The sequence below is a fragment of the Triticum dicoccoides genome, chromosome 4B (genome assembly GCF_002162155.2).
Source record: "Triticum dicoccoides isolate Atlit2015 ecotype Zavitan chromosome 4B, WEW_v2.0, whole genome shotgun sequence".
Lineage (NCBI taxonomy): Eukaryota > Viridiplantae > Streptophyta > Magnoliopsida > Poales > Poaceae > Triticum > Triticum dicoccoides.
The window spans coordinates 665,305,403-665,317,180 of NC_041387.1; the positions used below are offsets into that span (position 1 = coordinate 665,305,403).

The 11,778-nt window shown below is 45.0% G+C and overlaps 1 protein-coding gene and 1 pseudogene across 1 annotated transcript; one reads left to right on the forward strand and one right to left on the reverse strand.

Annotated features, from left to right (window-relative positions):
• Positions 1–3,482: 3,482 nt before the first annotated feature.
• LOC119293028 lies at positions 3,483–4,767 on the reverse strand (annotated as a pseudogene).
• Positions 4,768–7,397: 2,630 nt separating this feature from the next.
• On the forward strand, positions 7,398–10,826 carry LOC119293029. The gene is made up of 6 exons (XM_037571638.1): positions 7,398–7,674; positions 7,759–7,814; positions 8,717–8,842; positions 9,143–9,286; positions 9,633–9,896; positions 10,058–10,826. The coding sequence occupies exons 1-6, from the start codon at positions 7,398–7,400 to the stop codon at positions 10,406–10,408; spliced, it is 1,218 nt and encodes a 405-aa protein (XP_037427535.1). The 3' UTR covers positions 10,409–10,826.
• The last annotated feature ends 952 nt before the right edge of the window (positions 10,827–11,778 follow it).

The following is an 11,778-nucleotide window of genomic DNA, read 5'->3' on the forward strand; positions in this document are numbered from 1 at the left end:
GAATTCCAAAAACAATTGGATACGTATTTTCAAAATTGGAAAGAAATGGAAACTCCTGATCAAATTTGGAAAGTGTAAACATTTTTAAAAATTCACAAACATTTTTTGAAACCCCAACAACATTAGAAACAGGCACACTTTTGAAGATTGCAAACAAATTTTGAAATAGAAACATTTTTTGGAACTACCGAACAAAATTGGATAACATGAACATTTTTCATGAAATTGCGAATGAATTTTGAAAGAGGAACATTTTTCGAACTCCTGAACAAAATTTGAAAATGCGAGCATTTTTTTCAAAATTATGAACAATCACTGTAAGGTGAAAAAAAGTTCTAAATATTCACACATTTTTATTAAAAAAATGAAATTTTTGTTTTTGAATTGTGAACAAAAGATAATATCAGGAACATTTTTTAGCTTCTGAACATGTTTTGAATTTTTGGAAAAAAATGAAATTCTCAATAACAAGAAAGAGAAGCAAAAGAAATAAAAAAATAGAAAAATGATGTAAAGAAAGAAAAATAAAAGTTTTTTTGAAATATGAACATTAGTACGGAAGAAATTTGAAAACATGAACAGTTTTTGGAAACTCAAACATATTTTGAAAAAATCAAGAATTTTTTTACAATCCCAATTTTTTTGTAAATGCAAACTTTTTTATAAATATGTGAAGAAATTTCAAGAAACACATATATTATTAAAATGAAAATGAAAAAGGAAAAGGAAAGAAAAGAAACAAAAAAAGGAGAGAAAAGAAAAAAAACAGAAAAAAAGAAATTGAAACAGCACAAAACCCGGTTTGGGAAACCCCTACAAAGTTGCCAAACCAAAAAAAACGGTTCAAAAACCTCCTGGAAGGTTCCCAAAACCGGGATGGCAGAAGTGGTGGGCGGGCCGGCCCAGATCATCCCTTCCTCGCGAAACTCTGTGCGAAAGCTCGGCAATTCGCCGCAACGTGCGTCACATAGGATTTTCCCTGCGGTCGCCCCCTCGCTGAGGCTGGAGACGGGAGCCATGGCCTGTTCCGCAGCTTCCATCCATCCCTGCAAACCCTAGGGGGGGCTGTTCTTTTAGCAGCTTAAAAAAATAAGCCGTCACCTCCTCAACTTATCCCATAAGCCGTCTCTCTTATTTATTGGGCTTCTAAACTAGTCATGTGATAACTAATTTAGAAGTCTCAACAAACTTAAGGAGCGGTTTATTTTTTAAGCTGGAAGAGGAAGCTTATTTTTTAAGCTGCCCAAAAGAACTGACCCTAGATGAGCTTTTGAGTTTCCATCGGACTAACTAAGTAAGAGTAAACCAGACCGTGCTGGAAAGTTTTGGTGTTACGTACGTGTACGTGTCCATATATGACCAAGGTTTCTTTTACCGATTTGATATTATTTTTTCCTGTAGGGGCTGAAATATCTGATTTTCAAATAATTCCAAAAATTCCAGGATTTTTTCGCCTGAGTTGTTTCAAAGAAATTTTGAATTTCAAAATAAAAAGTGGTCTGAAATTTCAGAAAAATATCCAAAATTTCAGAAAAGCTACAAAAAAGATGTCATCCGCTCCGAAAAAAAGACAAAACAAATCTCTCCCTAATAATAAAGCACGGATTGACTCCGTGGGTTCACCGTCACAATACACTTTTTTCTCATGTCATAATACGCTTTTACAATTTGAATAGACAAAATCGTAATATAAACGAGGTGGTACTAATTTGGGGTCACAAAAAATAGCTGGCGGCCTGCGCGCTCCATTGGGCCGATCTGGGCCTGCTACACAACCGACTAGCAAAAAATAAAAATAAAGCTCAAGGGTGGTGTTCGAACCCATGCCACCCCGTTTGATAGTGAAGACAACGACCAACTGAGATACGAGCCTCGAGAACCCATGCGATTTGTTCATGCCAAGTATTGGGTTGGTTGCCCAATAGTCCCACCTCGGTTCTTTACATGAAATTCTACTGATTTATATACGTTTACAGAGTTTCCTATAGCAAGCCTCGAGAACCAAGAACCAAAGGAACAAATCGATAATAACTCGATAAAGGAGGAGGGAGATGCCGGTGCTTTAAATGGATTTGTGGGCTGACGGAGGAACGAACATCCTTGATGGATGGATGGGGGGAGGAATGAGTGATATGACGACACTGCTGGACATGCAAATGTATGTACACCGATGGTTGGCTCTAATCTACATTTATCGGCTATGATGGGAATGTGCGTTGTGCATGGCGGCTGCTTTCAAAGAGAGATTCGTGGGCTTGCTTGCGTGGGGAATAAATAAGTACAAGATTTCATATACTTAGAGGAGGGAAGGACGAGATGCCCAACAGACAGGGCCGTGAATTTGATCCAGAAAACGGGAACACACACGTTGAAAAACTGCCGATCACACATACCGCGTCTTGCTGCTCTCCGTAAAAGATGTTTTCCTCGCAAACATCATTTTATTTTGAATATGTACACAGAATAATTACTCACACAGCTAATCATGTCTGTAAAACTTGAGGCCTATCAGGAGTAAATATATCTATCACTGCATTACTTGGAGCTGATATATGTCATTATTTTGATCCGTGTCTAATAATAAAATTTTCAATCAAAGGAAAATAAGGTGAGGCAGAAACAACGGATTGGGACTTACAATGCACTAGGTAAATTCTCGAATACGACACAAACTATCAAATTTATTTACACCGTTGCAATGCACAGGCAGACAGATTGAGATATCTATATGACTTAGATAGGATGGAGAAGGCATAGGAAATCATCCATGAAAATTTAGTGACTTCCCAGCCGTTGTCATTGAGCTTCATCGCGTAGGACCTTTGTTATTTGATACAAATTTATCCAACAATAATTTTTTGTATCATCAGCGACAATGGCGAGGATGAGAGGCAGGAATATGGATGGGGCGCCGTTGGGGATGTGCATGGATTTTTTTTTCTCCCGTTGCAACGCACGTGCACATTTCCTAGTAAAATGAATAACAACGAAAATACAACATATTTCAGGTGCTCAGTTAAGCTAAGAAATAACCGGTGAACGTGGTGGTGCATGGTAAGGGCCTGTGATGATGCCTCAGCCTGTTTGTCGATCGAGCAGTGCCTCCCCCTCTCCCAGACCCCACATGACAAGCAGCGACTGTGTCGGGTCGTCGGAAACTGCACCAACTGGAATGGGGTCGAGCTCCCTCCAGCCGTTGGTCGATGGAGGGCACGTGTCTCCTGATCACACAGGTTGTCCTCTCCGCGATAGTCTATGCTAGCAACTCAAGCATCATGCGTACTTACAGAAGAGATTCAACAACGATTTGATATAAAATCATCTCTATCACATACACTATCACAACGAAAGATCATGTGGCAAGCACTGAAATACAATTCCACCATGAGAGCTACAAGGAAGGATATACGTATAAGATCTCAAACAGAGGAGTGACAGTGGATACATAAATTTCATTAGAAAAAAGGTCCAACTAAGATGTGTCAGATATTAAGCACCGGATGCAGCCCTGGCCTCGTAAATATACCCAAGACACCTCTCTTGTCGGTGACATGTCTGCGGATCCTCCCAAACCCACCCTCGCCCCAACCCCATCCGCATGAGTTTTTAAAGCGCTAAGGCTAGACATAGTGGGGAGGAACTTTGAGCAGTAACATACACGTTATTCTATGCTATGTTACCATCATCATAGTGGGGAGAAACATCATGTAAATCTCTATTTATTAGCTTGTAGACTCATATTGTCTTGGAATATATGATGTTCCGGTAACTAGCTATGTTACCACTCCTCCCTCTTTCCACATTAAATATTTGCCACATCAGTTTTTTGTCCTACGTGGCATTGATGTTACTACTAAGTTCCTCCCTACTATGACTAGCCTAATACTTAACATCTTTGGGATCCGTGCCATAACCGACAATCAAGATCACATGTCTGTAAGTGTAGGTTTTTTTTTTTTTGGCATGGTTTCATGGTCCATGATGCCTCCTTTGTAATTCAGCAAATCAGCTTTGCCATCTAAAATGACAATCACGGGCTGCTTCGCTACTGCTTTCTCCAGTGCATCCTCAGACCGGTGGACAAGGCGAAAGCCTGATATCCTTGCTGCTATTTTTTTGTGCTTCTTGCAACCCGACATACTCATCTGAGCCATGTATGGGTAGGAGGATTCACTCGAGAGTCCATTTTTTCGTATATACCAGAGAGCGAGAACGGGGGCACCACCCTGACATCCTCTGTTCAGTATGTTGAAGTTGCAGTCAATGAACTCTTGAACTGATAGGGAGATTGACTGCGAGGTCTTCAGATTGTGTACCGCTTCGACCGAGGCAGCGTCAGCCATGGCCCAACAACATCCTGCAAGAGTTAAGCTTGTGGTGTAAAGTGATCATGTGCTAAAATGTAAATCTACGATGGCTATACCAACTGCCTTGTATATATATAGTTAAATTGCACCTACACGTAGCTCAAAATAAACCGCGATCTACTATGAAACAATTTAAAACACACGCTAGCAGCGGAGAATATACAACCTCAAGACACTTACCGCAACCTTTTTGGTTCCTCACGACCGGAGAGACAACACCAGCTTCGACCCAGTCGATCTTTGACGGGCGGGCAGACTTCTCGGCTGCACGCTCTTCAATCTTGTTCATATACCAAAGTCCAAGACCAACGCAACATGCAGGTATTACCATAGCATACGTTCTATGGTTCCTGGAAAATAATGTAACAACTGTGTAATTAATCAGAGTCCTGTGAAGCATGCCATCGTGAAACATTCTGAGCATTCTCAATATCAGCCAACACAATCATGTTTTGTTTTTTGTGTGCAGAAAACCTAGTGAGAGTAATGTTTATTCATATAGAAAAAGGAGTTGTCTAGTTGTTCTCTTTGTCACGAAACAAATCGCCATTCAAGCCCTGCGGGTCACAAGACTTTGTATCCGCTCCCGCGACACGCCCCACGCGCGCGTCTCGGGAGATCTAGATCGGCCGCCGGAGACTCCCACTCGTCAACATCTCCTTCCCCTCGCCGCCGCCGGAGTGCACCCGTCGGGCGAAGCCCGTGCGGCGCGGGCGGCGGCGGGGCACTCCCTCCTTCCTCTGGTCCTCGTGGCGGTGGTGCGGGTTGGCTGTTCAGGGACAAGGGGCGCCTCGTCCGGCTGGTCTCCCGGAGGCGGGGACGGCTGGATCCGGCGGCGACTAGGCTAGGAGGAGGTGGCGCGGTGCGGCGGCGCTGGTGGCAGGGTTTCGGTCAGGGTCGTCTTCAATCTCGATCGGGATCTCCATCGGGGGTGTCGCACGGCGGTGGCGTGACCGGATCGGCGGCGGACGCCGCTCCATCAACCGCAAGATCGGGACGACGTGGCAGCCGGGTATGGGGCACCCCACCAGTCCGGCGCACTCCTCAACCTGGACGCCTGCCGGGTTTGAAGATCTTGCCTTCCTTTCCTCTCTAGAATAGTTGAGAGGTCTCTCACAAGGTGTTCTTGTCCTGATCAGCACTCTTCTCCGACGGCAAGATCAGACAAAGTGGAAGCGAGGGAGGAGATTTGGTTAATCATGTCCATATCAAGGCTAGGTCATCTTATCCTCTGGTGTCAGCGAATCCCTAAATTGGCTTGATGTCTCCATGTTTGGAGGAAGCTCTACTCACATTCTTGACTCCCGATGCCACCACAACGATGGATAAGGAGCAGGGAAGTGACAGATAGTTGGAGCCCATGAAAGAGGATGGAGCCCAAGATTAAAGGTGAGGTCTGATAAGAAGCTTTGATGGTAGTCGTCGATTGTCGGCCTTCATGGCATAGCCTTTGATCCTTCCGATCGAAGGCGACTGATGTCATTCCTTTCGACTTGGCTGCCTAAGGGGAGACAGTGTAGCTTCGGCAACGTTCATGGTTTCTTTTCTTGACGTGTGTCGCTAGTGGAATGGAGGCTCGGCTTGGCCGCCTAAGGGGAGGCAGTGTAGCTTCATATCAACATCCATGGTTTCTTTCTTCGACGTGCGTCCCTGCTGAAATGGAAGCTATGTAGGTCAGAGCTGGCCAAAACGGGTCGGCCCAGCATGTCACGGCCCCGCCCGCAAGGGCACGATTATTATACGGGCCGTGTCGTGTCGGCCCGCGTGCTGCAGCCTGCAGGCCAGGTACGGCCCATATGGTAATCGGGACGGCCCACCAGCACGCCAGGCATGCTGGCCCACCTACTGCTTGGCCTATTTGACGTTTTTCGGGCCTATTTTTCCTACTGGGCTAGTATTACGCCATATAGAGATATATAAAAAAAATATAACCGGGTCGTATCGTGCCGGCTCGCGTGCTCAACCTAGCAGCCCAAGCACGGCCCAAGGCGTGCCGCGTGCTGGGCCCGACCCGTTTAGCCAGTGCCATGCCTGGCCCATGGCGAGCCATGTTGGCGTGCTTGTGGGCTGGCCTGATTGGCCCGGCCCGTTTGGCCAGCTGTAATGTAGATCCTGTTGTCACAAGTGGCCTATCGCGAGCAACAACAAGATTGCAGACGTGAAAAACTAATTTGGACGGCTCGCATTTTCTTCCATTATCCGAGGTCCTCTTCGCATAAGTCAAGGAGTTATCTCTAATCTTCGTTTTTATTTGGGACCTGATTTAAACAACCGTGTGCCATCGTTTCAGGGTCCTTCCAGCCCCTTCCCCTGGAAGAAAAAGAAAACATATGGCATTTATATCAGCATATTATTTTTTATTTGGGACCCGATATAAACTACCATGTACCGCCCACTTGTGGGTCCTTAGAGCCCTTCCTCCAGAAGAAAAAGAAAAAGTGTGACATTTATAACTGTATTTTTTTGGGGGATCTGATGTAAACTGCCGTGTACCGCCATTTCCGGGGTCCTTCGAGACCCTTCATCTAGAAGAAAAAGAAAACACATGTCATTTATATCAGTATAAATATATGTTTTATTTGGGACCTAATATAAACTACCGTGTACCGCCCACTCGTGGGTCCTTCAAGACCCTTCCACAGCAAGAAAAAGAAAAAGTGCGACATTTATATTTGTATATAGAATTTTCTTTTGGGATCTGAAACAAACCGCCGTGTACCGCCGCTTCCGGGTCCTTCGAGACCCTTCCTCTGGAGGAAGAAAAAGAAAAACGTGTGGCATTTATAATTGTATAACTATAATAGGTTATTTTAATCCAAGCATTTATGCCCTTCTTGGTATGCATTCCTTAAAATAAAATAAAACCCCAACCAAGTTCCAATAAGCGGAACAAACTTCAACATCACCACGAATTTTTTTAAAATGAAAGAAACCGAAGCGGCGGTGTCAACCGGGGAGGACTCTGTAGCATCGCCGCCGCCGCCGCCGCCGCCTACCGCTAGGCCTCAGGCCACCGCCCAGGCGCGGCCAATGGAGGCGCCGACGGGCCTGCACAGGCTGCGGGGCCCGTCCCCTATCGTGTGGGCCATGCGCACCCGCGTCGCGCCGCCGCCGCGGCTCGCCGAGCCGATCCCCCGCCCGGTCTACCCTCCCCCTCCCCCGCCGCGGGCGCCGCTGCCGCCTCCGGCGGAGAAGAGGCGCCGCGGGCGGCCCCGCAAGGTCGCCTGCCTGCCGCCACCGCCGGGGTTTGGGCCGCCGCCGGGGTTCGCGCCCTCGCCGGCCGCGCGGCCGAATCCGGCCGCCCACTGTGAGCCTTTCTCGCCCTGATGCATGCTCATGGATGCTTGACCGCCTAGCGTCTGCTGACATCCTCGCTTGTCGCCGTGGACAGGGCAAGGGGACTTGGGCGGGCTCCAGCCGCACGTGCTCACCATTGCCGCCGGAGAGGTATTCTTGGCTGCTGTCTTCACTCTCTGTTCATGTAGAATCAGAGCTGAAATAAGCTCTGTATATATGACTGCCATGGAATTTTTGTACCTTTCCACTGGAAACTCTCAACTGAAACAAGCCATCTGTGCAGCCTGTCCTGATTTTGTATGCCCCGAAACAGCGAAGAAATTCTTGTTCAAGAGCCTTGGAATATGCAACTGACAATAGAAATTATGAGTGTGGTGTATGGCATTATGAACAGCTAACTGCTCTAGTTGTTAAAAACCTTGGCATGGTTGTCACAATTAGCTTTCTATAAAAAAATTGTTTGCAGCATAGGACCTCGGTTGCAATCTGTAATCTTCAGATCGGTTGATTGCTCATCTTTATTATCGCTTTGACGTAAAGTTGCAAACGAGGCCGTTGCTTGCTGTTTAACCTATTGATGCAAATGAACCTATTAGCTCAACAAAACGCTGATGACAAGTGGGATGGGATGAATGTCCATTTCTTACTGTTTAGTATGCTAAAGTCAGTAGCCAACTTCAGCAGAAGTGAATCTTTATTATATAAATTGGGCATGAGTTATACAGTAAACTTCTGAACTCAGTCAAGAGAAAAAGCGTCATTGTTGAAAGAAGATTAGTTTCAGTTTAGACTGGATGGACCTGTCACCTGCAGCTCAGCTTGGAGGGCAAAGGCAAATAGGTCCAGAGCACTGCACAGAAGGGCATGTGTTTGCCTTAGCTCGTGGGTTTCCTTTTGCTGTGGATCCATGAACCTGTTTCTGTATATACATGATTTGCAGATGTCCTAACATTTGGATGTACCTTATAACAGAAGGGCTATTATTGGTACTTAACATACTCTCTCCATTAAAATGTGGCAAGAAATTTCATTATCTACAAATTGTTCTGCAGGATATCATATCAAGGGTCATGGCAGTCTCACAGCTGAATTCGAAGGCCATCTGCATTCTTTCAGCTCTTGGGTCTGTTAGGGAAGCAGTTCTACTCCAGCCATCTGGTGTCATTCTAAATCACAAGGTTTGGCCTTAGTTCCTCAAGATTTAACATATTCTAATTACAATTATTCAACACCAGAAACGTATATCTAGCATAAAATTCTGAAGATAGAAATGTGGGTCAAGTGATTTTTCGAACGAGTAAATTCCACAGTGTCAAATTACATGAAGAAGACTTGAGGGGGATGTTACTGTTTTTGTCTTAGTTATTTGTGATTAGAGAGGTCCATGTTTCCGGGTGAGCACAGTTTTCGTTTCAGTTCTATTCACCCACTGAAAATTGCTTTCCAACTTTGCATAACTCTTGATTCAATTTCTGCAGGGTCCTTTAGAAATCATCCGGCTTTCTGGATCCATTTTGACATCTAATGACCATCGGTCTCTGCGTATTACCCTTGCTTCCGTCAATAGCTTTGTTATCAGTGGCTCTATAGCTGGGCCTCTCATAGCTGAAACTCCTGTCCAGGTCTGTAAATATGTTAGAATATGTCAAACTTTTCGTTTTATCGCTGTAAACAGTTATTATAGTGTTCAAACTTCCTCCATATTCCTCGTAGGTGAAATATGTTAATGAGCAAGTGTTATCTGCTACTCCCTCCGTCTCATAATATAAGAACGTTTTTGACACTAGACTAGTATAAAAAACGTTCTTATATTATGGGACGGAGGTAGTACCAAATAGCTTGCTTCTTTCTACAGTAGAATATAAGAAACTGCATTCTTCTATTTCAGCCCTTTGTTATATGCCTACATACATGAAACAGACAAAGCGATAACAGCAGACCGTAATTTATTTAATATGCTTCTTTCAGGCAATTCTTGGAAGCTTTCACAACAGTGCATTCTTGCCAAACAACGCACCTAGAGCAGCCATTGCGTGTCATCCTAACACGCAAGGTACCATCGGAAATGGCAGTACTCTACCCAGTGAGCGTTCCAATCCAGTATATGCACCTCGTACTTCCATGGAATGGAATGAATCAAGTGAGGTTGATGTCAAGCCCTTTGTTGGACTAGTTAATATAAATCCAGAATATGCATCTCATACTTCCGTGGTACAGCGTGAATCATATCAGGTTGGTGTCAAGTCCTCAATCCAAAATATTTTGCTTCTTTCTAGAATATAAGGAACTGCGTTCTTCTATTTCAGTCCTTTGTTATATGCCTACATGAAACAGACGAGTGATGGGACAGCAGACCTTAATCCAGTTACTAAGTTAAAATATGCTTCTTTCAGGCACTTCTTGGAAGCTTTCACAACAATCTGTTCTCTCCAAACAACGCACCTTGGGCAGCCATCGGGTGTTATCCTAACACGCAAGGTGCCACCGGAAATGGCAGCACTCTACCCGGTGATCGTTCCAATCCACAATATGCTTCTCGCACTCCCGTGGAGCAGAACGAATCAGATGAGGTTGATGTCAAGCCCTTTGTTGGGTTGCTGAATCCAAATCCAGAATACGCATCTCGTACCCCCGTGGAACGGAACGAATCAAGCGAGATTGATGTCAAGCCCTTTGTCGGACTGGCTATTCCAAATCCAGAATACGCACCGCGTGCTCCTGTGGAGCGGAACGAGTCAAGCTAGATTGATGTCCAAGCCCTTTGTCGGACCGGTTATTCCGAATCCAGAATATGCACCTCGTGCTCCCGTGGAGCGGAACGAAGCAGACGAGGTTGATGTCAAGCCCTTTGTTGGAGCAGTTAATCTGAATCCAGAATATGCACCTTTTACTTCGGCGGAACAGAATGGATGAAGCGAGATCGATGTCAAGCCGTCTCTTGGAGTGGCTTAACAACTTCGCGGCACTGTATTTGATTGAACTCAATCCTGTGATACATTTACCTCTCTCAAAGTGGTACAGAAGCACATGCATTAGATAGTTGCGCTTCTGTGACCACCGTGTGTAACTGAGTTTAGTCTTAGTTTCTTCTTCTTCTGTTGATAGAGTGAACATTGTACTCTTGGTTTTTTCTCCTGTTGATAACTATGTTGGCCAGCTGCATATAGGTTGAGTGCGAGCCGGCGCTAGTGTCTTCCGATCATCAGATTTGTTGGTTGCGTTGGGCGCAAGTGCGCGTGTTCTTGAGCAAAACCATTCCCTTGCGTGATCTGGAAGGCAGTTTGTGGAAACCTGGGAGTGCGTCACCATGGTGAAGAACAATCTGAAGATTCAAGGTCTGCCAGCACTCGAACTTGATGCCACCATCAATCTGCCGGGTGGGTGTTGTGCCATTCTCATATTGGCGAAGATCGATCTCCGCGCGCAAAATGATAACGGAAACATGCGTTGGATGTCGTACTTGTTCTCCATTGTGTTTTACTTTGCACTAGACAGAGATGCAACTGTCAATTGGAATGTCAAGATAGAATGCTAGCAGCCAGAGTGAGTGATTGATCATCACATTTCCTCTAGCTGCAGAAACATTTGGCCCCATAAGCATCAGTTTCTGGCAGTGCTGGGACCCTGAAGTGATTGGCAAGTAGCAGCAGCAGCAGCAAGCTAACATCATCTGCATAGCATATAATGAGCTGCAACACAGACATGAGTAGTGTAGTATAAATGAAGATAACTCCATTGCTGCGTCTCATCGAGATGAGTAATGTGTCTGTGTGCCTGATCCTCGAAAGCGGTACAGCGTTGTATAAACTGGCGGTGTTACCTTGTTGGAGATCAATCCAATGATCTTCACCAACTTGGATTTGGTTCTCTCTGTCAAAATCGCGAGTTGCAGAGACGAAAAAGCATGAAAAGCAAGATCCCAATCGAATATTATCTTACCCTAATAATTAAGCACGGATTTGACTCCGTGGGTTCACCGTCATAATATGTTTCTTTCCGTGAATTTACGCTTTCAGTTTTTTAATCTTCAACACGTCTATATTTATTTTTCATATCCAAGGTGGTACTAATCTATCTATATATCCCCCGCTGCATTGTTGTTTTCGTCCGCCCC

Coding starts and splice junctions, on each gene's coding strand:
- LOC119293029 (XM_037571638.1), top strand. CDS start 7,398: ATGGAGGCGCCGACGGGCCTGCACAGGCTGCGGGGCCCGTCCCCTATC. Junction 7,675..7,758: donor GCCGAATCCGGCCGCCCACT/GTGAGCCTTTCT, acceptor CGCCGTGGACAG/GGCAAGGGGACTTGGGCGGG. Junction 9,897..10,057: donor TACAGCGTGAATCATATCAG/GTTGGTGTCAAG, acceptor TGCTTCTTTCAG/GCACTTCTTGGAAGCTTTCA.